Source organism: Hakea prostrata, chromosome 5 (assembly GCF_041222555.1).
Source record: "Hakea prostrata isolate BN-2017 chromosome 5, UWA_Hpros_2, whole genome shotgun sequence".
Classification (NCBI taxonomy): Eukaryota; Viridiplantae; Streptophyta; class Magnoliopsida; order Proteales; family Proteaceae; genus Hakea; species Hakea prostrata.
This window is the reverse complement of record NC_142604.1, coordinates 24,319,008-24,343,896: the sequence shown is the minus strand read 5'-3', so window position 1 is coordinate 24,343,896 and position 24,889 is coordinate 24,319,008. Positions and strand designations below refer to the sequence as shown.

The 24,889-nt window shown below is 38.5% G+C and overlaps 1 protein-coding gene across 1 annotated transcript in view; it reads left to right on the top strand.

Moving 5' to 3' along the window:
• The first annotated feature begins 13,141 nt into the window (after positions 1 to 13,141).
• Positions 13,142 to 24,889, top strand: part of SMC3 (structural maintenance of chromosome 3) — a 68,604-nt gene continuing 56,856 nt past the window's right edge. Inside the window, exons 1-10 of the mRNA XM_089155130.1 lie at positions 13,142 to 13,678; positions 13,756 to 13,845; positions 13,966 to 14,067; positions 14,320 to 14,496; positions 14,576 to 14,706; positions 15,485 to 15,563; positions 15,643 to 15,800; positions 15,879 to 15,954; positions 16,169 to 16,297; positions 16,376 to 16,520. Coding sequence (XP_089011256.1) covers positions 13,523 to 13,678; positions 13,756 to 13,845; positions 13,966 to 14,067; positions 14,320 to 14,496; positions 14,576 to 14,706; positions 15,485 to 15,563; positions 15,643 to 15,800; positions 15,879 to 15,954; positions 16,169 to 16,297; positions 16,376 to 16,520 — 1,243 coding nt within the window. The 5' untranslated portion in view covers positions 13,142 to 13,522. The remainder of the gene's footprint in view (positions 13,679 to 13,755; positions 13,846 to 13,965; positions 14,068 to 14,319; positions 14,497 to 14,575; positions 14,707 to 15,484; positions 15,564 to 15,642; positions 15,801 to 15,878; positions 15,955 to 16,168; positions 16,298 to 16,375; positions 16,521 to 24,889) is intronic.

Sequence of the window (24,889 nt, the reverse complement as noted above, 5' to 3'; positions counted from 1 at the left end):
CTACCCTCTAATACTGCCTAAGTATTGCAACCCTAATAAGACATTTGTAGCCTATAACTTGAAAGCCTTGCATGCCCGAATTCGAGTTAGCTTGAGGCACATGGGTAGACTTCTTGGTGGCTACAAAATTATGCATCCATGACTAAAACAGAGTAGCTTTTCGAGGACTAGAATTTCCTGGAAACAAGGTAAGATTGTATGTATCAGACTGTTGATGTAGTTATTATCAGACATAAGATCAGTGTTTAGTATTCTCTCTACATTGAAATATATCTAATATATTGTGTCCATGCATCTATAAAGTATATCTTACATTTTTACATTGCTGAAATGTCGGGCAATTCCAGAGCTAGACCTCTTGCTCATTGGCAATGGAATGAGCTACATTTTTATATCTAATATATTTATTGTCAGTTTTTTGCGGAATGTTAATCAGAATTTCTATTATAGTCATATTGTGAAAATTTTTGCCATTCTGCAGGTGAATGTTAGTGAACTTGGTCTGGTTATTCCAGCTGGAAAAGTTGTGGGGTGAGTCTTCTTCTTGTATTTTATTTAGTTCATATATGTTCATGTTTCCTTCTGCTAATCTTGATCGATGGTTTGTTCACTCTTTTTGTTCTTATTTCCCATTTATTGTGTTGCTGGATGGTTGAGTTGGTCAGGCTTTTAATACTTATGAGTGATTCATATAAGTGACTCAAATAGAGCTGATTGGAAGTCAAAAATCCATTTAGTCAATCTCACTTATTTGGGACAGGGCTTGTTGTGCTTCTTGTTGATGATGATGATGAGAAATTAGTTTGAGTATTGAAATCTAGTTTGTGTGTTAGAATCTAGTTTGTTTTGTTTTTCTTTAGATAATTGAACCTACCCAACGTTGGAAAGGAGGTTTTAAATTACAAAATAATTTTGGGTTACTGACTTGAGTGTGTGCTTCATGATTCTGTCCCTCTCCTGCAATTCCAATGCTCTATCTCAAAGTTTCCTCTCTTCTTTATCCAGTCCTCCATGGTAATGTAGTAATCGTTATGATATTCCTCATTGATCTTATTCTTGTCCCTGTTTAATATCCTGAGGCCTGGCTGTGGTAGTTTCTATTATAACATAATCACCTAAGCTTTAATTTTGTTTCTGATTTATGCTAAGTGTTTGGTTCTGCTGTCAATATAATCTACAAAGAGTTGAAGCATTCCCTCAAATGTTATTATCAAAGAAGCCTATGAGAGACAGCTTAATTTTTTTCCAAAAGAAGAAAGGCAATCTAACTTGGGATCTTCTGATTGTCAAAGTCACATGTTAAATATAATTCTGATGATGACATATAGCATTGATTAAGAATAGTTGTAAGTTATGATTGAAGATAGTAATGGTTGGCAAAGGACGTTTTCTTTTTACAGGGAACTTCCAAAGGAGAAGTAACAACTAGATTTGACATTTGGAGACTTTCATTAAAATTCTCTGAAAATGATGACTAAAGGCCAAGGCCGGCTGGTTTCCAGGTTTGTTGGTTGATCTGACAGCAAGAACATGATGGCTTATCATGGAGAAATGAATATTTGCCTCTCCACCACTTGAGATTGCTACAGTTATGATTGTTAATATATCTGCATTATCTTAACAAATCTAAAGTTATATTCCTGGTGTTTGACTAACTACAGAAAGTATTAAACTTTCATAATTCAAAACCCATTCACCAAACAAAAGTGGGAGTTGAACATTACAAGGGTTGACTCAGATTACATTGGTTTAAGTCAACCAAGACATGCTATGAGTCTTGCTACCTTTGTGGTCCTCTCTGTTAATTTAAAAACTCCTAAACTGGAAGCTCTTGATAGGGCTTAATTAACTAGATTTAAATGTAGAAGAATACAAAATTAAAAGTGACATTTGACAAATGCAGGTTCTCACGTGGAGATGTGATCGATCCAAGAAACACAAGCTACAGACAAGGGTTGGGGTTTGTAGTGGTGGAAAGGGAGACATGGTTATGAATTTATTTCTTATTGGTTATGAATTTGGAGACAAGGGTTCAAGAAGGGCTGGTGAGGTGGGCTTAATCAAGGAGAGGTGCTGCTGCTTGTGTAGAAACAGAGGACGAAGGGGATTATCTATGATTGATGAGGGAGAGGGGCTGGAGTTTCAGAATCAGGAAGGGAAGGTGCTAGGGTGAATTGCGACTAGGTTGGGGTTGATTTAGGTAAGAAGGAAAGGGCTAGGGAATGCCTTGGGATTCCCTAGAAAAATCACTTTCTTTATCAATGGAGGATAGACCCTTGGCTTCTTTAGTAATGGAAAGGTCTTATAAGAGTCAAGTCACTGCTACATTACTAATAGAAAGGTCTTCCGTTGACTTAAGGAGTCGAGTCACTGTTAATGGTGTTTGCTCCTTCCCCTGTCTCTCAACCACAGTTATTATTGACTCAAATTATAAGTCCTCAAAGCAATTAGGGGGTTTAAAGACGAAGCAAGAAATCACAATCCCTAAATACAAAATCAGATTGGTGGGTCTTGAAGGAACTATGTGAAATAACACAAAGATAAGGTTTTAGAACTGTGGGTTTGTTCAAAACATAATCCAATCCCTAAATACAAAATCAGATTTGAAATCAGGGATTAAATACCACAGAGAACTACAAACCAGCAAGATATACGACCAATCAAGGTCCATAAACTAAGTCATCTAGCAGTAGAAGCCATTGGTACTCACCTTGCAAAATTTGGAATTGGTAGATCAATCCTATCTACAAAAAATGGAGGAACCACCGATGAGATTCTGACTCTGCGATCGAACATGAAAAAAAAAAACAACACATCAGAGTTGTGTTGATTCATCAGTTCAGAAAGAAAAAAAAATGAACAGAGAACAATTCTGGATTAACCAACAACGATTATAAAAAAAAAATCATGTCGATTGAAGAGGAAATAACATATTCGATTGAAAGCAAAAAACACTTGGGTTGAAGAGGAAAAAACACATTCGATTGAAAGCAAAAAACAATTTGACTGAAAGGAAAAAACCCCATTCGATTGAAGAGGAAAAAAACCCCATTCGATTGAAGAGGAAAAAACCCAAAAAACCCCATTCGATTGAAGAGGAAAAAACCCCCAAAACCCCATTCGATTGAAGAGGAAAAAACCCCCATTCGATTGAAGAGGAAAAAACCCCAAAAACCCCCCATTCGATTGAAGAGGAAAAAACCCTTCGATTCGATTGAAGATGTAAAAACTTATTGCTGTCTAATGGACCAGATTCAAACATACCGATGGATTGAGAAGATGAGGCACCAGCAGCGATTGAGAAGATGGTGCAGGAACAGCAACAAACCCGAACTTTCTTCTTGTTCTTCCACTTCTACCATTTCATAGCCATGAAAGAGATCCCATCGCCAGCCCGAACTTCCTTAAGAAAAGTGCGTGAGACGGACTTTAGCTAGGATTTATGGGTTTAGGTTTGAGAGAGAGGATTAGTGTATAGCGGAGGAGTGGGAGTGAGAGGGACTTTAGCGGGAACATCAAACCTATAGCACGCGGGAATTCTTTTATTTAGAAGTATTCTAGGATAGGAAAAGGATTATCCTTTATGAATTTATTTATTGATTTATGCCCATTGTTTAAATATCATCTTTGGTAAAAGCATGGTACAATCATGGTACCAGCGACACGATATTTACTATACGTCGGTGATATATCGCCGAAAAGTCAATATATCACTACATTCGCCATATATAACAGTATTTTATTCGTTTTTTGCTGATTTTTTGTTAAATTTTTACCAAAGTGACATAGGACCTCTACAAGCTTTGGGGGCGCGGCCCCGCACCCCTGCTGGGGCGGCCTCCCCGGACCCCCGCCCGCTCACCGAGGAGCGGGACCCCGTGTCTGTCGGCAACAATATGTGAAGCATGAGCCACATACTCAACATAATTGTAAACTTTAGTACATCTCTTTACTAGTTGTGTATTTGTGTTCTCTTTACATATTTACATTAGTTTATATGAATTTTCCAAACTTTCAGTTTTGCCCGCATATAGTCGGACATGTGCCAATTAGAAACTTTAGATTAGGTGATGTTTTATGTCAAAATAATACTCTCAATGTGTTTATTGGACTCTAATTAGACTACACGTCAAATTTCAAATCAAAATAACCCCAAAAACCCTTCGAAACAGGTGGTCGATTTTTCATCGAACCACTGCAAAAAATTGGGCGACATGGAGCGACATTTCAAAAAAATATGCTTACTACGATTTTTAACCGCAGCTATTTCCGCAACTAAAAAGAAATTGTTACTACATATTTAAATATTACAACTATTATATAAACTATATTACTACGATTCCAAAATGTAGCTCTGTTTTTTAGTAGCTAAAAAAGTTGATATTGTTACACTTTTAATTCCATAGTAATAAGTTTCATATACTACTACAATTTTTAGTTGTAGTTTTGTTTCCATAGTTATAATGTTTTTTTTATTACTATGGTTTTGAATATCGTAATTAAAAATATTTTAAAATACTACAATAAATAACTGTAGTTATGTTTTAGTAGCAAAAAATGTTGACATTGTTACACTTTTAGTTCCATAGTAATAAGTTCCATATATTACTACACTTTTTAGTTGTAGTTTTGTTTCCGTAGTTACAGTGTCTTTTTTTTCATATAGTTTTGAATATCGTAGTTAAAAATATTTTAAATTACTATAATAGATATATGTAATTATATTTTTGCAATTATAGGTAATATATTAATGCGGTTTTGAATACTGTAGTAAAAAGTGGTTCATATTACTACACTTTTTAGTTACACTTTTACAAATACATCTATAAATATATTTGTTAGTGCAGGTGCTACATATTGCAGCAATAACTATTTTATATTACTATATATGGAAAAATTGTAGTTAGAAGAGACTAATAGCTACGGTTAAAAAAACTGTAGCTAATTATCTGTAGCTATAAGGGGTTTTTGTTGTAGTGTAGATAGCCCTAGGTATGAAAATCAATAGTTCAGGAAGGTATCAAAGGGCATCTCCGGAAACATCCCATAATATTCCCATTGATGTCCAAGGACAGAAGTGTCAAAATGACACCTCTCCTTTCCAAACCATACCTAAACAGTCACAATCATCAATCAATCATATCACAAGTATAGTAACTCCCCATATGGAAAGTAATCAAGAACATGATCCAACTCATATATAATTGGCAAGTAATGTTATACATAAACTAAATAATGTAAACAAGTAATGCTACTGTGATTAGAGTAGTTGCATCAGTAGTACATCAATATAAGAATCTATTTATGGAAATAAGTCAAAAAGATTCAAATATGGAAACTAAATCATGCAACCTATGTAATTAAAGAAATAACTATCCTTACCTTATATAACTTGAAGGGAATCCCAAGAATCAAGGAGAAGCCAAAGTTGGCAAGAAGGTCCTAAACAAGTATATATATCATATTAGGAAAGAAACCTAGAAGGTAAGAGATCAAATCATCCAAAACAAACCAAATATGAGGTTGCTGTCCTCATTGGTCGATTGATTGGTCTACTAACCCAGTCGACCAACAGGGTCAGTGACAGACAAAAACAAGGATTTTTTTTATCCGAAATTCGAATTTTATGATTCGAATCGCCACCAAACAAGAAAGGAATTATCATGATAGTATTATAGGGCTAAGGAACAAACCTAACACTATCATTGATCAAAAATCTAAAGACACAAATAAGGAAACAAAACTTACCATAAATGTATCAGTCATGGTTTTCGAAGAAAGCATGGTATGATCAAGAAGAAAGAACTAGAGATTGATAGGTTACAACTCTTGTAAAGAAAACACACAAATTGACTACTAATATGATCAATAAAACAGATCTAAGAAGATCAGAATTTGAATCAAAAGATGAACGAAGACAAGATCATGATTTAGATCATGATTCCTTCAAAAGCTTGCAATGATCATGATTAAGATCATTGCATTAGCCATTAATCATTAGGAAATCATGAGAGACGAGTAGAGGGATGCTTGCAACAAAGAATGCAGCATCTTCTCTACTGTCTCAGCCCAAAAAGGAAAGAAAATCAGAGATGGAGAAGAAGAAGAGAGCGTAACATACCTTTCGATGCAAGAAGAGAAGAAACGTAAGAGTCCTTGCAAGAATCCAACCTTGGATGCAAAAGAAATAGTTGAAATGGAGCTTTGGCTCGTTCCAGAGGCTTAGGAGGCAGAAAATACGAAGTAGACTCGAGATTAGACTTAAATAGAGCAAGCAAAGACCTAATCAGCAAAATAGATCTCATTGGTTGATTGATTGGTCTACTGGCCCCAATCGACCAATCAGTCGACCAATGGAGACAGCAAAGTACAGAAATCCACTGTTTTGGTCATAACTTCTTCGTTTGAAGTCCGATTGATCCGAGATTCGAAAGGGAACTTCACACAAACATACTAAGACTATGTAGCATGAATTGGACATCATCCATGGTCCAAAAATCAGTACTTTATAAATTGGGAACATGAGTTTCTAAATTGGAAACAACATGGTTCTCATAGCAAACTCACCATGGATTCAAGGGAAGAATTAGAGAGAACAAGGCTTCACTCTAATGGAATATCAAGAACATATCAGAAGCAAGAATAACTAAATAGAAAATCAAAAGAACTAATCCTAGAATGAGAGGAAATCAAAAATAGAAACTTACTAGAATGCTTATATCAATGGTCAACATAGAAGGCTAAAATGGCTAGAAAGAAAGGGGAATTGATTCGAATAGATGAAATACATTAGAACAGCAGTATAGGCTAAGATTAAACATGTTAAACATTAATTAGAAAAGAAGCTACAGTAGAATGGTCATGCTGTCCAAAATTCAATCAAAATCAGTGAAATATTGAGGAGATTCACCATGTGGTTTCAAGGAATGCATAGTGTGATTAGGGGTTCACTCTGAGACATAAGGAGATTAGAGAATAGGTAGTTACAGTAGTGTAACACCTTCTCCACAATCAAAACATCAAGATAGAACAGTAAGAAGAAGAAAAGAGAGAAGAAGGAGATAGAACACTGAAATCAAGGTCCAACTTCAAGGTGTAACATTAAACTAACCTTTCTTCACCCAAAACAGATAGGTTGTCCTAGCTAGGTTTGGGCTGGATTTCACACCCATGGTACTATATACAATGAAACCCTAATCCTATGGTTCAATTAGGATTCTACTTTCTTATCATGTTTGATGCTTAGACCTTCATATATAGTCTTAGTATGCTGTTGGGAAACTGCCTTTCGAATTTCGGAGCAATCGGACTTCAAACGAAAAAGTTATGACCAAATTAGGGTTTTATGCCAATTGGTCTACTGGTTGGTCTGCTGACCCAATCAACCAACCAAGCTGCCAATAGTGACAGCAGCTTGTTTCTTCGTTCGAATTGATCCATTTGACTTCTAATCTTCTAGAGCTTATTCCTAATGATTTTTATATGCTTGTTTAGGGTTTATTTGCTAGTCTTGGACCTCTCCTCTTATTCTCCGAAATTTTTCGAAAACTGTTTAAGGTAAGGACGGTTGATCCCTAATAACCTAATATACATGTCTACTTATAATTGGAATGGATTATATGATCATACTATTGTTGTATTAATTTTCTTATAATTATATTGCTGCTGTAGTTTCTTCAACTACAGTAGTACTTGTATATATTATTCAATTATTATTTCAGTTATGTGTGAATGATTACTTACTTATGTTTTGTATTATCAGTTGTGCTTGTGAATGACTGATTTGGGAATATGATTGCCTAGGTTGTGATTGGGGGATGGGGAATGCCCTTTCGGCGTTTCTGTCATTGGACACCAGTGGAGGTGGTATGGAACGCATTCTTATGGTGCCCCTTGGCGCTTTCCTTGATTAGTAGTTGACATACCTAGGGCACGTCTAGAAGTGTTTGGCTAGGATGTCCTTGTTATATCAGGCTCGATCGAAAGGGAATTGAGACCGAGCAACCCATGGCAGCAATGGGGATTTGTGGGCGCTCAAGATCGGTAACCAACCCGTGAGAGGACATGAATCACATTGTGGGGGCCATTCATTATGTGAAATCCCCCGGATTTCTAACCCTTTAACCCATGTATGTTTTCAGGACCGCGAACCCGGGCCTCGAGTCAACGACAACTGTGGGCCATCCGAGTTGAACCCGATGGTTCGGGAGTGGACCCAATGCAAGTGGATGACCCTAGTGATGACTTGACACCTATTATAGAATTTAAGAGGAGAGAAAAGTTTAGTCATGAAGGTTTTAAAAGGCAATTTTGGCACGTCCGTAAAACGATGATGGGAAATCCAAATGACGAGGTATTTTCACCCATGATTAGGTCTTTGACAGATATTTCTAACAAGCCAAAGATCTCCCAATTTGGACTTCATTTGACCCCTCAACCAGGGCTGGTCAGTCGGGCCAGTTAAACGGCTAGTCGACCGCCCCAAGCCCAGTTCGGGGCAGAATCGGGTTTTACCCTTTAAAACCCTATTTTTAAGCTCTCTTTCACTTATACTCGCATTTTATGTTCCTAGTACGAGGCTAAGGCTCAAGGAGGAGGAGAAACCAAGGGAGAGGAAGGTTCCTATCCATTCGGAAGCGTGCCAACACCCGAATCATCGCAGAATCGTTAGGAAAGGTAAGAATCATCAAACCCTCTTCTTTGGGCTTGGTTTTTGAGTAGTTCTTCGCAATAAATGATGAATTTCGGTAGTTGAAGCATCATAGGTGTAATGAATGCTTGCAAATAGTCTTATTTATGTTTGCCTTTAGTTTTTGAGTGGTTTGTGCGAATCGTTGCAAATGATTTGCGTTTTGGCTCTCAAACTTGCCTGGAGCACTCACGAGAGCCAAAATTTGGGGCTTTTTTATTGAGATATAATTGGGTCAAATTGAAGGTACCATTAGAACCCTATTTCTTTCATTTAGGCATTCCCAAAGTTTCGTTTCGATTCGACTTCGAATCGATAACGAAATATTGAATTTTCGCCGAAACTAGTTTAAAACGGCGGGTTTGAGCATAATTGTCAGACTGGGTTTTGTTGGGTAATCTTAGGGACTCTTTTGAAACCCATTTGATTTCTAATATGTGTCTATTAATCTTCTTATGTGATTAGGGATTTTTGTGAGTTAATCGCCGACTCTTGTGAACCGAAATTTGTGAATTTAAGAAGGAAATCGAATTGAAAGGTGAGGAATATACTCAACCTTATCTTGCATGTTTAATTATATTAATTAAATTTCATTATTGATATATTGCCTTGGTTTAGTATTTATTATGCTTGTGATTATGTGTGGGACTTTGGACGAATGAAAGGTAAGAAAGTATGTTGCTTCCATTTCAATATTCTTTGAAAACAATATGAAAATATATGAGAGTGGATGGTTTGAGTTTTTCTTTTAGTTTTAAATCCTAAATTATTGATATGAAAACATATGGATGATGTTGAATTAAATTACTCCTTTTATTTTTATGTTGCAAATTAGGGTTGTGGGTTCGCCCATTACCTTAGTAAACATGCATGAATCATCTAGACTTAAGTATATGAATGCTAGGTGTCTAGAAGTGGTTGGCTAGGTAACTTCATGAGTACTACTACCCTTCCGGCAGGGGTATTGAAGCCGGTTAACCCGAGATGTTAGTGGTTGGGTCATGAGTGTTAAGCAGACCCACTATCATCATAGAGAGGTAGGGTTGCATATAATAGATAAGGGCTCCTGGGCGCTCAAGACCGGTGAAATGATCCATGAGAGGACATGGAGAGCATCCTGTCCATTATATGTGGATGACCACTGGGTTAAAGAATGAGATCCAACAGATGCCTCTCGTTGAGGATTCCATTCATAGGTGGGAAGGTATCGAACCAAAAGGGCACTAGGCATGAGGGGAGATATCCGGACCATATGTAGTACGAGATTGTATGACTTTGCACTGGGCTAAGATTATCCTTGACATGCACCAATCTCATACCAAACGATGATGTGAGAGAGTGGTGACCTATACCCCAACCATGGTTTGACAAGACTTTACCCAACAACCGCAGAGAACCTAATAGACGTCTCTTGTTGAGGGAGAGTGACTAAGACTGCCCAAAGGACATTGGTGTTTAAACTTAATGTGTCTACCATAGAGACCATGATAGAGTTAGGAGCATAATATCATAATTATTCATATATCCTATCATTGTCATTAATTACATTATCGATATTCATGCTATATGTGTGGTGTGGAATCTTGTGAACTAAATACATGACATGATGTGAATCTTGTGAATGAATGCATGATATGATGTTGAGTTGACCTCACTGAGTTCTATTGAACTCATTCATTTTTATATGTCTGTTTCTATTAGAATATTATGCAGGTTATGAGGACTCCTTCCAAGTGGAGGATTCGTCATCGGTAAACCTTGTTAAAGGAGTGACTGAAGAGATGTAGATTCACGTGGAGCTTCATGCCCTTGCAAAGACTGTTCTTACGAGGTTGGATTCCATTAGGGAATCAGTTTAGTTTAATTTCCGCTGCGACAATCTATTCTTTCTTCAAACTCTGATGTCCATTTTGATTAACTTTAGATGACGGATGATTGTAACCTCTTTATAATTCGGATTTGATAACTGTATACTTGAACTTGATTTATTATTGTCCTTTTAATTATGCTATATCATGTGTTGTATGGAATTGTCACTGAACCTAGGTCTTGCAGTGTATCACCCCCATGGGTATTCGGGTATGGCTTGATCTGGCTGGGTGGGGTGTGACACATTAGTAGAGTTGCAGTAGTGGAACATGGGCCCATAGGCGCTCAAGACCGGTATCCAACCCGTGAGAGGACATGGGAACTACCTGTTAACTAGATGTGGCTGGCCAATAGGGTTGATGAGTTTGTAGTCCGAGTTGGTTGTAGCCATAAGATACGCTGACTCTAGGGAAAAGGGATACCAGAAAGGATCCTGAGAGGGGAGGAATGGAAGTATTTGGATATAAGTTGATATAACTAAGTAGAAGACTTGCATTTGGCTAGGCTTAACCTTGACATGCGCTAGTACTCAGACCAAACGGAGGCGTGAGAGAGTGTTGACCTAAACCCCAGCCAAGGAATATCCGAGAGGGATGCAGGACCCATTGCTAAGCAGAGAACCCAAGATACTGAAATGGTTGAGGGAGAGCAATTTTTGACCTTACCTAGAGGAGTATGGTGCTATGACTTAAAGCATGTCTGCCAATAGAGACCAGTATACATAGAGTTAGAAGCATATCTACATTGTCTGTTTCATATCATATTGCATTCGGTATGATTTGCTATCATGTGTTATTATGTTATTATTGAATGAACTGCTTTGCTGAATTCTTTTGAACTCATTCCTTTTTGCAACATCTTTGTTAGACTTATCTGCAGGAACTGATGAATATAATGGTCAATACTATGAAGACCAAGTAGATGATTCTTACGGTACTCAAGCTACTGGCTACGGTGACTATGACGGTGAAGACTACTAGTACGAAACTGGAGCTTATCAGGATTAGTCCAACTCTTGCACTTGTGTGCCAACGATGGGACATCGTCTCTTCTCTTTTTGATCTTATATAGATTTGATGAGACCGTAGTTTAGTTTTGATTACTTCTTTTCTTTTCCTTTCAGTTTGGAACCGGTTGTAATCTTTCTTTTGATCTACTTTTTCGCTGCTACTGTAGAGTAATTTTGCGATACACTTTACATTTTGATTTATTATATTGGTATCATTTTCTGGCACTCGATTGTATTCTTGAACCTTATCTTGATCTTTTGATTAATATAGTTAACTTCGATTTAAATATTGTACTCAATTATATTATTGTAAATGTGGGAGGATGATTTCCTCGAATACTGGATCTTTGGGATTATGTATCACACACTCGGGTATGCCAAATAGGGTACCGGCTGGGTGGATGTGACATAGGTGTCCCCCCCCCCCCTCAATTTTCTTTCTCATTATTACTTTATCACTTTATTAATAATACTTTGGTGACACAAATACAATTACTTTTCCTATTTTCTTAATACTTCAATTTCTATCTTTCTTCATGGTGACACCTATCCATGACAGTTGTAATGACCATAGTCTTCCAATTTCAACCTCTTGATTACACCTCATTTCTACATTCTCTTCTTTTGCCACATTTCATCATCTAAATCATTAGTCAACACACATATAATATCATTTATATAATAAAATTTGTAATTAGAATAATAGACCTTAGTTAGACAGTTGCGAGACCACCTTATGGTCCACCTATTTGGTATACTTTGAGGTTAACCTCTTAGTATATCTGAGTGCATAAAATTACGATGGTCATTGATTCAAGTCTAAATCGCCATACGGGAGACCGACAGATGAAAATATGTTTTGACCTAGTTATACAAACGTCACTACTAATCTAGAGTATTGGGTATACCAGCACAATATTAAAATAATAATATAATTAGATATGGGAAAGGAGAGCAGATCAAAAGACAAGAGACATAAGATAAAGATTTATGGTTATAGTCTTGTTTTCCCTTTTCTTTTCTAATTTTGAGACTTGCTTTTTGATTTTGAGCTTGCTTACAAACTACAATCTCAAGCATGAAAATCAAACACGTTCATTTCATAAGAATGAAAGAACAATCTGATTTGCCTAATGCATTTTGGTCATCCTTATTTTTTCGAGAACAATTGAATGCAAAAAATAGTTTCTTAGCCCATTGTCAGATGCATGTATGCATTTGGTAATGTTTCTATTATGGGAACTAGCTCTGTGTAAAACCATTTTTACATGTTTTTATGCTAGGAGATATTTTTTGTTCATTAAAATGGACAGTATAAATTCATAATAGAAATATCTCCTAAATGGGCCCACAATCTAAAAAATCTAGCTTTTGGGTAAGGGTGTGAGGCGGGAGAGCAAGTGGAAGTGATTTGTGAGCAAAAGTGGGGAAGGGGGTGGTGGCCATGGGAGACTAACTATGGAAACCATTTTATTAGGTCTGTTCCCTTTGATAAAACATTGTCATGGTTTTGGTCTCACTCTTCAGACCTAAGCGAATTCAGCCTCACCGAATTTGGGCCAAGCCTACCGCACCCTTGCTACTCTGCTAGCGGGCTAGTGAGACGTTCACTATTCGGGGCTGGGTTTGGTCTTCATGGGCCCAGCTAAAACTGGCCCTTTCACATATAGTTGTCTACAGTGTTACCGCGACCTCAAGGACGCATCGTTGTCATGAGGCCCTGAATTTTTTCGCTCCGTTCCTTTTGAAATCCGTTCTTTCCAAATTCCCGCCTCCGAAGCGCGGTAGAGAGAATTCCATTTAGGGTCTGTGCAGCGGCTACTCATCTCTGAATCATCTGCTTTTTCTTCCATTATCGAATCGTGGAGTTTGATTACTCAAAAAAGAAAAAAGAAAAAAAGAATCGTGGAGTTCCTTTTTATTCCTTGTGTTTGAATCTTCTGCTCGACACCGGCATGGGAGCACCCAGGGACTTCTCTGAGGAATTCGTGACTGACGATTCTGGATCTAATCGAAGACGATTCAGCAGGCCCAGGTTGTTCATCAAAGAGATGGTGATGAGAAATTTCAAATCTTACGCTGGGGAGCAGAGAGTCGGACCATTTCACAAGGTTAGGGTTCTGAGGGTGTTCCTTTCTTTTCTACAGTTCTTTTGTTTAGTTTCTGTTGATTCATCTGTCATGCGCAGAGTTTTTCGGCGGTGGTCGGTCCTAATGGTAGTGGGAAGAGTAATGTGATAGATGCGATGTTATTTGTGTTTGGGAAGAGAGCTAAGCAGGTTTGACTTAACTTCTAACCAATTGAGAAACGTTTCTCCTGTGCGGTGTCAAGGATGAAAATATATTCTTGTGCCCTTTTACTGATTGGCCTTGTAATGTGTGTTTCTGCATGGATGCAGATGCGCTTGAACAAAGTTTCAGAGCTCATCCATAATTCTACTAATCACCAGAACCTGGACAGCGCTGGTGTCTCTGTTTACTTCCAGGAGATTATTGATCTAGTACTAATCCCACTCCCTGTTTGTCTTCAATTCCACATGAGAAAACGAAGATAAGAAAAAGAAAAGTAAATAAAAGAAAAGATGCAAAGGAAAAGTTATTGATCTAGTGATGATTCCACTTCTTGTTTTTTGTGACTTCCACATGAGAAAATGAAGAAAAGAGAGAAAATTAAATTAAAAAAAAAAAAATTAAGATGCAAAGGGAAAGTTGCATTTGTGGTTTACCAATTACTTCTTTTCTCTTGGTTGCAGGATGATGGAAATTATGAGGTTGTCCCAGGAAGTGATTTTGTCATTACAAGAGTTGCATTTCGAGACAACTCCTCAAAATACTATATAAATGACTGTGGGAGTAATTTTACTGAGGTCACTAAGAAATTGAAAGGAAAGGGGGTGGACCTGGACAATAACCGGTTTTTAATTCTCCAGGTTTGAAATGTTTGATTGGCACTTCAAGTCCAGAAACTGTTTGTGATATAGTATTAAACCCTTCTTTTACTTTATTCAGGGTGAAGTTGAGCAAATATCATTGATGAAGCCAAAGGGTCAAGGACCTCATGATGAAGGTTTTCTTGAATATCTTGAGGATATTATTGGAACTAACAAATATGTGGAACAAATTGACGAATCCTATAAGCAGTGAGTTCCTTCATCTATTAACATTTGTGTTTGTGAAGTCCATAATGCCTTGTGTTTAAGTTGTCAGATTCTTACTTAGGTCTAACCTTACATCCATGTGGCATCATATGAAATTCTTGTTTGTAATTTAAGCAAATCAACTCATAAAGATTCCTATATATATAATCTCAATATTTTAAGCTGCTAATTTTGGGTATAAGGTTTATGGTGAAAAGAGCGATGCAAAGAGGCATGTTCCTTGAGAATCCTATGATCTGATTGTAGATTTTCCTTTTGTCTTCATATAAATTTCTTAATAGTGTTTCTCAGTTTAGGAAAGCTCTTCTACCAACAAGGACAGCCGACCTTTGTTCCATCTACATGCTAAGGAGATTTATACCAGAGCTTGATACATTTTCCTTCTTCAAATTGATTCTTCAGCCAAATAATACACAAGCCAGTGTGTAAAAGTGAATCCCAGTTTCTCTTTGACCTTTCAAAGCAGGATGCCAACCACCTCACGTCCCTTGATGTCTGCATCTATCATTATGTATGGTTTAGCCTATTCAAGTGGCACTGTAACTAATAGCACTTAGATTCCTTATCCTGTGGTTAAGAACTTGTTTAGCCAACTGACTTAAATGACAATCTTAAAAACCTGGGGTCAATCTTTTCTTTGTCTATTTGTTATTGCAACTAGAATCAACTCTTGAAGAAGCAATCCCCTTGAAGAGATTGTTCTTTCTTATATTTGATAGTTTCATGATAACTCAAATAAATTGGTTGCTTTGGTTCTAAGGTTGGAGATCCTCAATGAGAAAAGGTCGGGAGTGGTACAAATGGTAAAACTAGCTGAGAAAGAAAGAGATAGCTTGGAGGTAATTGTTGATTTTTTGAGGCAATACTTCCTCATTGTTAACCATTGACTACCTATTTCTTCATAATGCTATGGTGCAGAATGTTAAGAATGAAGCTGAGGCTTACATGTTGAAGGAGTTATCCCTTTTGAAATGGCGAGAGAAAGCTACCACGCTGGCCTCTGAGGATTCTACTTCTCGTGTAGTTGAACTGAAAGCAAATATAATAAACTTGGAAGAAAATCTAAAGAACGAAAGGTAGCTATTACCACATATCAAAATACCTTGTTTAAGCATGAATGCAAGGTCTTAGTTGAATGTGGTGTATTTTTTCAGGGAGAAGATCAAAGAAAATGTTAAGACACTGATGGATCTTGAAGGGGTACATAGCAAATATATGAAGAAACAGGAGGTGTGCTATACTTTCATCTGATGTTTCTAGATTCTATTATTGGTCAAATTGTAATTTTTTTGACACCAGACTGTTTTTCGTAGTAAGAGAAGTAATTAAGTGGTTTCTATATGTTAAAAATAGCATGTGATCAAAGCAAGCATTTTTCCTATTCTGAGGTGCTTTTCGTGTTAATGCATACTGAATCTTTTGTTGATTGTATGGTGTAAATTAGGAACTTGATGATAATCTTCGAACCTGTAAGGATGAGTTTAAAGAGTTCGAGAGGCAGGATGTCAAGTATCGAGAAGATCTAAAGCACACAAAACTGAAAATTAAAAAACTAGAGGACAAGCTTGAAAAGGTGTGTGGGAACCTTCTATTCTTCTTTTAAAACATCAATGCATCTAATTTTTTCTTCTTTTTTCCCCTCATATTGTAGGATTCATCCAAGATTGAAGAGATCCTAAAGGAATGTGAGGATTCAACAAATTTAATTCCAAAACTTGAAGAAGATGTACCCAAGCTGCAGCAACGCCTTTTGGATGAGGAGAAAATCCTGGAAGAAATTAAGGAGGTTGCTAAAGGTCAGGCCTTTTTCTGTGTGTTCATCTATTTTCTAAACTGTGACGTTTCAATGTATGCTAAGCTATGCATGGAGATGCAACTTATTTCTTATATTCTCAAGATGTCGATGCCAGCAAATTTGAGATGGCTGGCCCCCAAATTCTTGCGTTGTGTGTATAAAGGTTATCGTTTGTGTCAGTTTGACTTGATGGGGGAATCAAACTAGAAGGTGGATATTCTGCACCAAATTATATGGTTGGTGAAAATCTAGAGCTACTATAGGGTGCTTGCTCAAGGTAAATCTATTGATTTAGGGTGTAAATTGCTGACCGGTTTCTCTTCTTGTGCAGAGATTTGGTTGACTAATATATATAAGTTTTCAAACAACAAATGAGGAAACGCTATAATCAGCTTCTCCCTGCAAACCGTATAGAATGCTTGCCAAACCAGGAACATTTAAGCTGGTTGACTCAAGAAGTAGTCAGCTCAACCTATATTCTGATGTAACCTATAGACTAGATACAAGTGTTTAGTCAGGTATTAGAAACTACCAAGCACATGCAAGAATCACAACGGTTGATACTAAGTAATGATTAGAGAACAAATTACCTTGTAGCGTTCAGGTTGTCACTTAAATGGAAGTACAATAGTGATCCTAAAATTCATTACAAAAACTGCAAAACAAGATTTCTTAGTCTCCCTATTCTAGTCTACTTCCTAGTCGGAAAGAAGAAATTGCTGTTCAGATTTCATCGAAAAAGGTAAACTTATTTCTCAAATTATTATTTGTTGACCTGCAACTTTAATCTTATTCAATTTTCCAGCTCCTTTTATGGTCAACCCATATCTGGAAAAAACAGGTCTTGACTTGGGTGGTGAGTTACCCAGGTCGTCATAAAAATCATAAAGCCTGGTCAAGAATCTTAATAAGGCCTAAGCTTGAGAATGCCCAGGCTTAACCATAGTTTTGTCTCGGTACTACGGATACCCTGAGTTAGGTGCCTTTTACTTCGCCCGGTCATGTTTTAAAACCTGCTTCACTGTCTGACTGGCATCATCGTAATGCTGCATGAAAATACTTCCTTTTCCTTACCAGCCCTAACACTTGGCGATTGAAATAAGCATCAGGGTGGGACAAACTCTGATGTGTATTTCACCCGAAAATGGTTGAATTTGAGCGACATGTATTGCAGAATTCATACTGAATTTTTTTGGCTTCTTTAGGGAGATTAGGAGAAAGAATGCCATGCTTGTAAAGGGGGAAAAAAACTTCTTTGGGATTGGCAAGGAGAGAACAAACCAATATGAGTATTCATCCAAAAAAAAAATAAATTCATGCAAGAAAACAGAAACCAATATGGGATGTCAAAATACTTTTTGTTTTGTGTTAAATGTCTCAATATTTCACTGCCTCTATTGACTGGACATGCAAATAGTTAATACCCCCAACAAGAGCATCACTGCATCAGTATATATGCATAATAACATGAACACTAATTCCTCCAATTGAAGTGTATGCAAAATAGATGACCTTGTTTTTGGAATGAATCAGTGGTTGGTTGGTTTTTGCCAACTGACTAGTCAATGATTCATATCTAGCACTTCATTTTCGCAGGTCGGTATTGATCTGGAGAGCTAGTTATTGTATTATGTTCTAACTATTGATGTAGAGCTTGGGTGGAACATACCAGCTTCAACTGGACACATTGGATCAGGACAAATAAGCCCATCGGATCTTCTAAAAGAAGCAGAAAAAGGCCAAAAACATTGCTCACACGAACAGTGCTACAGCCCCCTTTTTGGGTTTTAATGAGAATTCTATTAGAAGTGATGTGAACACGGATAGACCCCCCTGCCGAAACCTAAAGTGGGCTCCAAGGGCCACCCAAGCAAGCTGGCCAAACCCTACTCCAGGGGTATTTTGGGCATTTTAGGCCCTATTTCATTGATAGAGTCCAATTCCATAATTCTTGCTTTATTAGTAGAGTCACTGTCCATTTTAAATTTCTTATTTGAGTTGTGATTGTGTTGGTTTCCTTAGTTAAGTTGTTATAAGAGTAGTTAAGATAAGTTTTATACAAGAAGAGTTCCTATCTTTTAGGAGTATGTTTTTTTATTAGACTTAAGACATTATTGGTGGATATGATTCACTAAGGTGAGGAGTTCCTAATCTAATATGGATTTCCAATTAAGTCTAGAATATTTTTGTAAAGGCTATAAAAAAGGCCCATTGCTCATTGTAATTCTTAAGTCTAGATGAATAAAAATTATTGATATTGCAGCCAAGGAAGGTGCAGCAGGGTCCTATTTGGATAGGACCTTGTGGTTGTTTTGTTCTCTCAATTCCCCCCCTCTTTCCTGCGATCCAGCAAACAGTCCAGCAAGACTACACTAGCCAATCAACAATTCCAGGAAGCATCCTTCAAGAATTTTCTTAAAACCAGTGAGTAAATCCCCTCTCCAACCTCTGCCCCACTTCTCTTCTTCCTTCTCTCTCCTAGCCTGAGAAACCCTAGAAGTACACTTCCCCTGCTACCACCACTGGCGCATCTCCCCAGGTCCCTACGACCGCCTAAAACCCTCCCTCTCATCCCTACGATAACCCTAACCCCTCCCCTGCCCCTCCCGTGTCTGTGCAACCCTAAAACCCAACCCCCCTGCTGTCGCAACCTTGACCTAAACCCCCATCAGACCCTAGTTCCCTCCCCCACCACCCTGTGATTCTGCGTGGTCACTCCCCCACCCCTACCCTACCCTACTGCCCCTTCTTTCCCTCTCTTCCCTTCATTGCAACACCCCCCACCCCCCATTGTTTTGGCCTGCGGCAGACTTGAAACAGAAAGGAAAAAGGCAGAAAAAGAAAAGAAGGAAAAGAAAAGAAAAGAAGAAGGCAGAGAAAGAAAAGAAGGAAAAGAAAAGAAAAGAAGAAAGAAAGAAAAGAAAGAAAAAGGGAGAGTGCCCAAGACCTTCAAACCCTTATCCCAACCCATCCCATGCATTGAGTTGTTTTCCCTCCAAAGTTTCCCTATCTTTCCCATCAACCCCTATCTTCTTAAACCCAATTCTATTTAGAAACCCTAATTTCCCTTCCACTCATGTTTGTGTCATCCATATTTTTCTCGGGTATCTCAAACCTTCCCTTGGGTGATTTGTCAACAGTCCTAACTTGTCACTAAGGTTTTCCCATAGTTTCTTTGAAATCCACAAACAACACAAACCCTTCCCATACTATTTTACCCTTATTTGCTGGAAGATTCTTGAAAATCCTTAATTCTTGGGGAAATTATCCTAGAAACCCTAACCCTACTACCCTAGAATTGGGTTCACACAAGAAGATTTGACAAGACTACTTTCATTTGCAGCTTTGGAAGATTGAAGATTCTTTTAGGTTTTATTTAGTTTCTATTGTAGTTATTTCGTGAGTTTTTAACAGTTAGTATTCATGCATGTAGCTGAATTATAAAGCATAGTAGACTAGTAGTTTCTATGTCTCTTAAGTTTCTAATTTCAGATTGGGAAGTTTCTATTTTGTCATTGTTGAGAATATTGGCTAAAGTAACTCAGCAAACCATAGTTCCTATCTTAGTGTCTACTGTCTAAGAGTTTCTAATTTTTGTTGAGCAAACCTTTGCTTTGTAAATATGCAAGGCAATTCTCAGCGCCCCTCCCACATTTTTTTTTTGTAATAATTAACTGAATATTGAAGCTTTGCTTTAAGTTATTCCCCTATCTTTTGCTTTAGTTATAAGGTCTAGGGCCTAGCTGAGAGCTAAATAGCTAAGAGCTGAAGTGCTGAATTACTTTTATCCCTTAGTTTTCCAAGCAGTTTCACTGCTGCCTCCCTCGTTTGAGCTGTACTGGAGACATCACTGTTATGCTGTTGATTGAAGTCCACATTCAGATTTTCGGTTTACCTACATAATCAGCTGGTTAGTTTAAATATTCTAATTCTGGACTAAGCTTGTACTTTTGTGATAATGGCCATATCTTCCAATTTGCCTGCTGGAATCAAGTGAAACTTGCAACAACTTTTCATCACCATGCAAGGTTCATTCTAAATCAGGTTGATTATACTTCTATGATGCATTTGGTAACATTCTTGAAGATTAGTTCTACCTTATTTTGTTCTCCAAGAATGGAAGAATAGGTGTTTGTTAGAATGATTAATTCTTTTGTTTTATAATAATGGACTGGTGACAAAAGTAGTTTGGAGAACGGCTTATGTAGAACATGAAAGACCTTTTTTTGGGGGAACAAAAAGTTGATAAAATGGTCTTGATACTGAAGGTCTTCCAAGACCCACCCCTACTCATAAACCCCTTCCACCTTGATCTCTTGCCCCAAGTCCTTGCTTGGAAACAAGATTGTTCATATTGTGGGCCCAATTGGGAAATGGAACACGTATATTAAACACCCATTTCCAATCAAAAGACAGTCTCTTGTTTTTTTTGGATGAATAAATAAATATATTAAAGAGAAAGGAACAAGCGAATAAGGTTTTTAAGCAGAAGACCGGAAAGAGGAACTAAGACCCCAAGAGACAACGATAAGCCTGTTCCTTGGGGTATCATCAACAGGGGGATGGGGGATAGACACCAGTCTCGAAAAAACATCAAAATGGATGGCATTCCAAATCTTGTCTATAGAGCGAGATTTGGAAGTCCATCTTCGGAGATTGCGCTCCCACCAAAGGTGGTGGACCAAGGCACTGAACACTAGCTTACCAATCCAATCGTAGATGGAAGATCCTGAAAAGTTTCTCAAAATCCAAGACCAATCTCGACCAAACCCGAGTGAACGCCTCAAACAAGGCCACATGGAGGTAAGGGCTTTTCTCCAGATGGATCCGGAGAAAGGGCAATAAAAGAATAGGTGCTCAAGGTTTTCCACACCAGACCAGCAGAGGATGCAGTTTGGGTTAATAGGGATGTGGCGGCTAGAAAGGAACGATTGGGTGGGGAGGGCAAGGTTGAGAGCTCTCCAAAGGGTGAGGGAGTGGCGGGGAATGTAGTCTTTGAACCAAACCAAAGGGGGCCAAGGGGGTTTGGGGTTGTGGGATCTGAGGAGGTTCCAAGCCGAAGAGGAGGTGAAGGATTTGGTGAGGGAGGAGAGCTAGATGGGAAGGTCACAAGAGGAGCTAGAGATAGGGGGAAGAGATTCCCAAACCTGAGAGAGAATGGGTAGGGGTAGGGGGTCCATGAGCCATAAGAAATGAAGGCCTACAAGGCGGTGGATTTGGGAATGCGGGTATCATAGACAGTATAGGGACCAAAATAGTTATAAAGAATGCCCATCGGATGCCAAGGGTCTAGCCCAAAAGGATGTGGAGGAGCCAGTAGAGATGGAGATAGAGATGGCAGAGATGGCACGGGGGCGGAGTAAAAGGATTTTCCTCCAGACCTAAGAAGGGTTGGCAGACATAGGAACAGTTCAGAAGGAATCCAACCGGAGGAGGGAAGAATAGACCCACCTAACCCAAATAGAGTCATGCTTTGAGGCAATCTTCCAGATGAGCTTGAGAAGGCAGACCAAGTTAACATTAGAGATCCGGCAGATTCCCAGGCCACCCTCGGAGGTAGGGCGATAGATGGAAGACCAACTGACCGGGTGGATGAAGCCGCGAGGCTTCCTGCCCTTTCCAAAGGAAGGCACAAAATAAAGATTCCATTGCATGGATGGTGGATTTGGGAATGGAAAAGATTCCGCATCAATAGAGATAGGTGGATTGGAGAACAGAGCGAATGAGAGACCCGACCGACAAAAGACAAAAGCTTACCCTTCCAAAGCTGCAATTTCTTACGAATATTCAAGCATTGGGAGGCAGTGGTGGCGAGTGAGCCGACCGGGAATGAGGGGGAGACCTAGATAAACCACTGGGAAGGATTCGGGGAGAAACTCAAGAGCCGGATGAGAGAGGCCCGTAGTAGATTAGGGATACCGGAGAGGAAGATGGTGGACTTGTCAAGATTGACCCAAAGACTAGAGAGGGATTCAAATTGCGAGAGAGCCGAGAGGATAGAGGAGATGGAGAGATGGTCCGCTTTAGAGAAGATTATAAGATCGTCAGCAAAAGTAAGATGGGTGAGATTAAGGGACTTGCATTTGGAGATGGGGGAAATGAGGAGCTGATCAGTTTTGGATTGGAGGATACGGGAGAGGACCTCCAAGGTAAGAGAGAAGAGGTAAGGGGAAAGGGGATAACCTTGGCGGATGCCAACTTGGGAGGGGAAGAAACCCGCCGGGGAACCATTGGTGATGACGGAGAAGTGAGGGGTGAAGATACATGCATCGATCCAGTGGATGAAAGGGATAGGGAAACCCATGGAAAGGAAGAACCTCATTGATGAAATCCCAGCAAATGGAGTCAAAGGCTTTGTGGAGATCAACCTTAAGGAGAGCAACTTGGGAATGGGAAGATCTATCGAAGCCGCAGACAATTTCTGCGCATAGGAGAATGTTATCTGCAATGCTACGGCCCGAGATAAAAGCCGATTGATTCGGACTCACAAGAGAAGGGAGAACCGCTTTGAGCCTATTCGCTAGGATTTTGGAGATGAATTTGTAGATGAGATTATAGAGGGAGATAGGGCAGAAGTCAGAGAGGGAAGAGGCTCCTTGCTTCTTGGGGATGGGACAAAGGAAGGTTTGATTGATGGAAGAGAGTTGGGAGCATGGAAAAAATTCGATCGGAAATGGTCGAAATTTCGACCGAAATGCCTGCAAAATTCCAAATCGAAACGAAATACAGCTATAGGCATGAAATGTATCCTGTATCGTTTCGTATCGACCGATATTTCGGTCGATTCGAGTCGATATTTCGGCCCGATACCATATCGGGCCGAAATGATACCTGCGTAAGTTATAAAATACCTTGTTTCAACCCAGTTTCGACATACCGATGGAATTTCGACCTACCGAGCCATATCGTCAGAGCCATTTCGAGCTGTGTTTGAATTTTTTGCTGATTTCTCTTGTTTTCATCCCCTTCTACACCTAATTTCTAGTATCCCATTTCCATCAAACACTTGATTTGCTCCTCCATTTGTGCATTTTCTCAAATCTTGCAAGGTGAGTAACCAACTTCCTCATTTTTTGATTTTTGTTTCATTTGTGCCTTAAACCATGTTAGATTGTTTCCAAATTTATATATGTTTACTTTAGAGTGTTGATCTATGAATTTGTAGTGTCAAAATTATTTTTTATTCTTCCTACTATTTTTGTATTTTTCTGTTATTAAAAATTATTTTCTAAATTATGTATATTGCTAAAAATGTATATGTATAGTACATGTATAAGCTTCAAATGAATGTATGTGAGAATTGAGACACCATATTGTTGTGATGGTGTTGAATTAATTTTTTTTTCTGTTAATTATGTAATTTTACTGTATATAATATATATTTAAATAATTAAAAAATATTTATGGTTATGGAGTATGGAGCGGCCTATGGAGCTTATGGTGTCCCTCCCACTGTCGATTATCGGAATCAGCCACTGGGACCTTATCAGTATCCTTATCCTTCTCCTGAGAGCCAGGGGCAGGGTGCTCTTTCATTTGTTGAGCTGATCTTCCACACTATTAGACAGCCACAAGGCCCACCACCACCAGTTCCTTTGGAGATTCACAACACCCCACCGTTAGGAAATCTTATGCATGTGGATGAGGCCACATACAGAGATGCAATTCTTGACTATGTCCAAAACTATATGGGGCGGGGGCAAACATCATGGGAGTTATATTGTCATTTGTATGGGGTGCAGACGGAAGAGGTAGACCTTGAGGCTTGAATAGAATATACTTGTAAGTAATAACATTCCCGCTTCTTCTTTGATTCATGTACTATATACTTGGAATGTTGGATACTTGGATGTTACATTTTCAAGTAGTTTTTAGTAAACTAGTAGTTTTATAGTGTTTATTATACTTGAAATAGCTAGTATGCAAAAATCCAAATCAATTTGAGTGCATTTGAGGCTCGAAATTGAGTTTTCAAGAATCAGGAAAAAAGCATCCAGTTTCGGTCGAAATTTTGACCGAAACCTCGAAATTTCAACCTTTTCCAAGGTCGAAATGTTCATATAGATCGAAATTTCTTCCTTGGTTGGGAGGGGTTAAAAAAGAAGCCGCGGATGGCATGAATAAGATCATTCTCAATGAAGTCCCATGAGGCAAGGAAGAAACCCATACTAAAGCCATCAAGCCCTGGGGCCTTATTGGCCTTGTGGGAGTGGATGGCAATAAGAATTTCTTCCGTGGACGGGATTGTGCAAAGAGAGGGGATAATAGAAGGATCAATGACTTTATTAATGAGATTGGGAGGAATGGGGAGGCGGGGAGGAAGTGGGAGAGAGAAGATTGGAAAAGAAGGAGACGATCTCAGCCTTGATG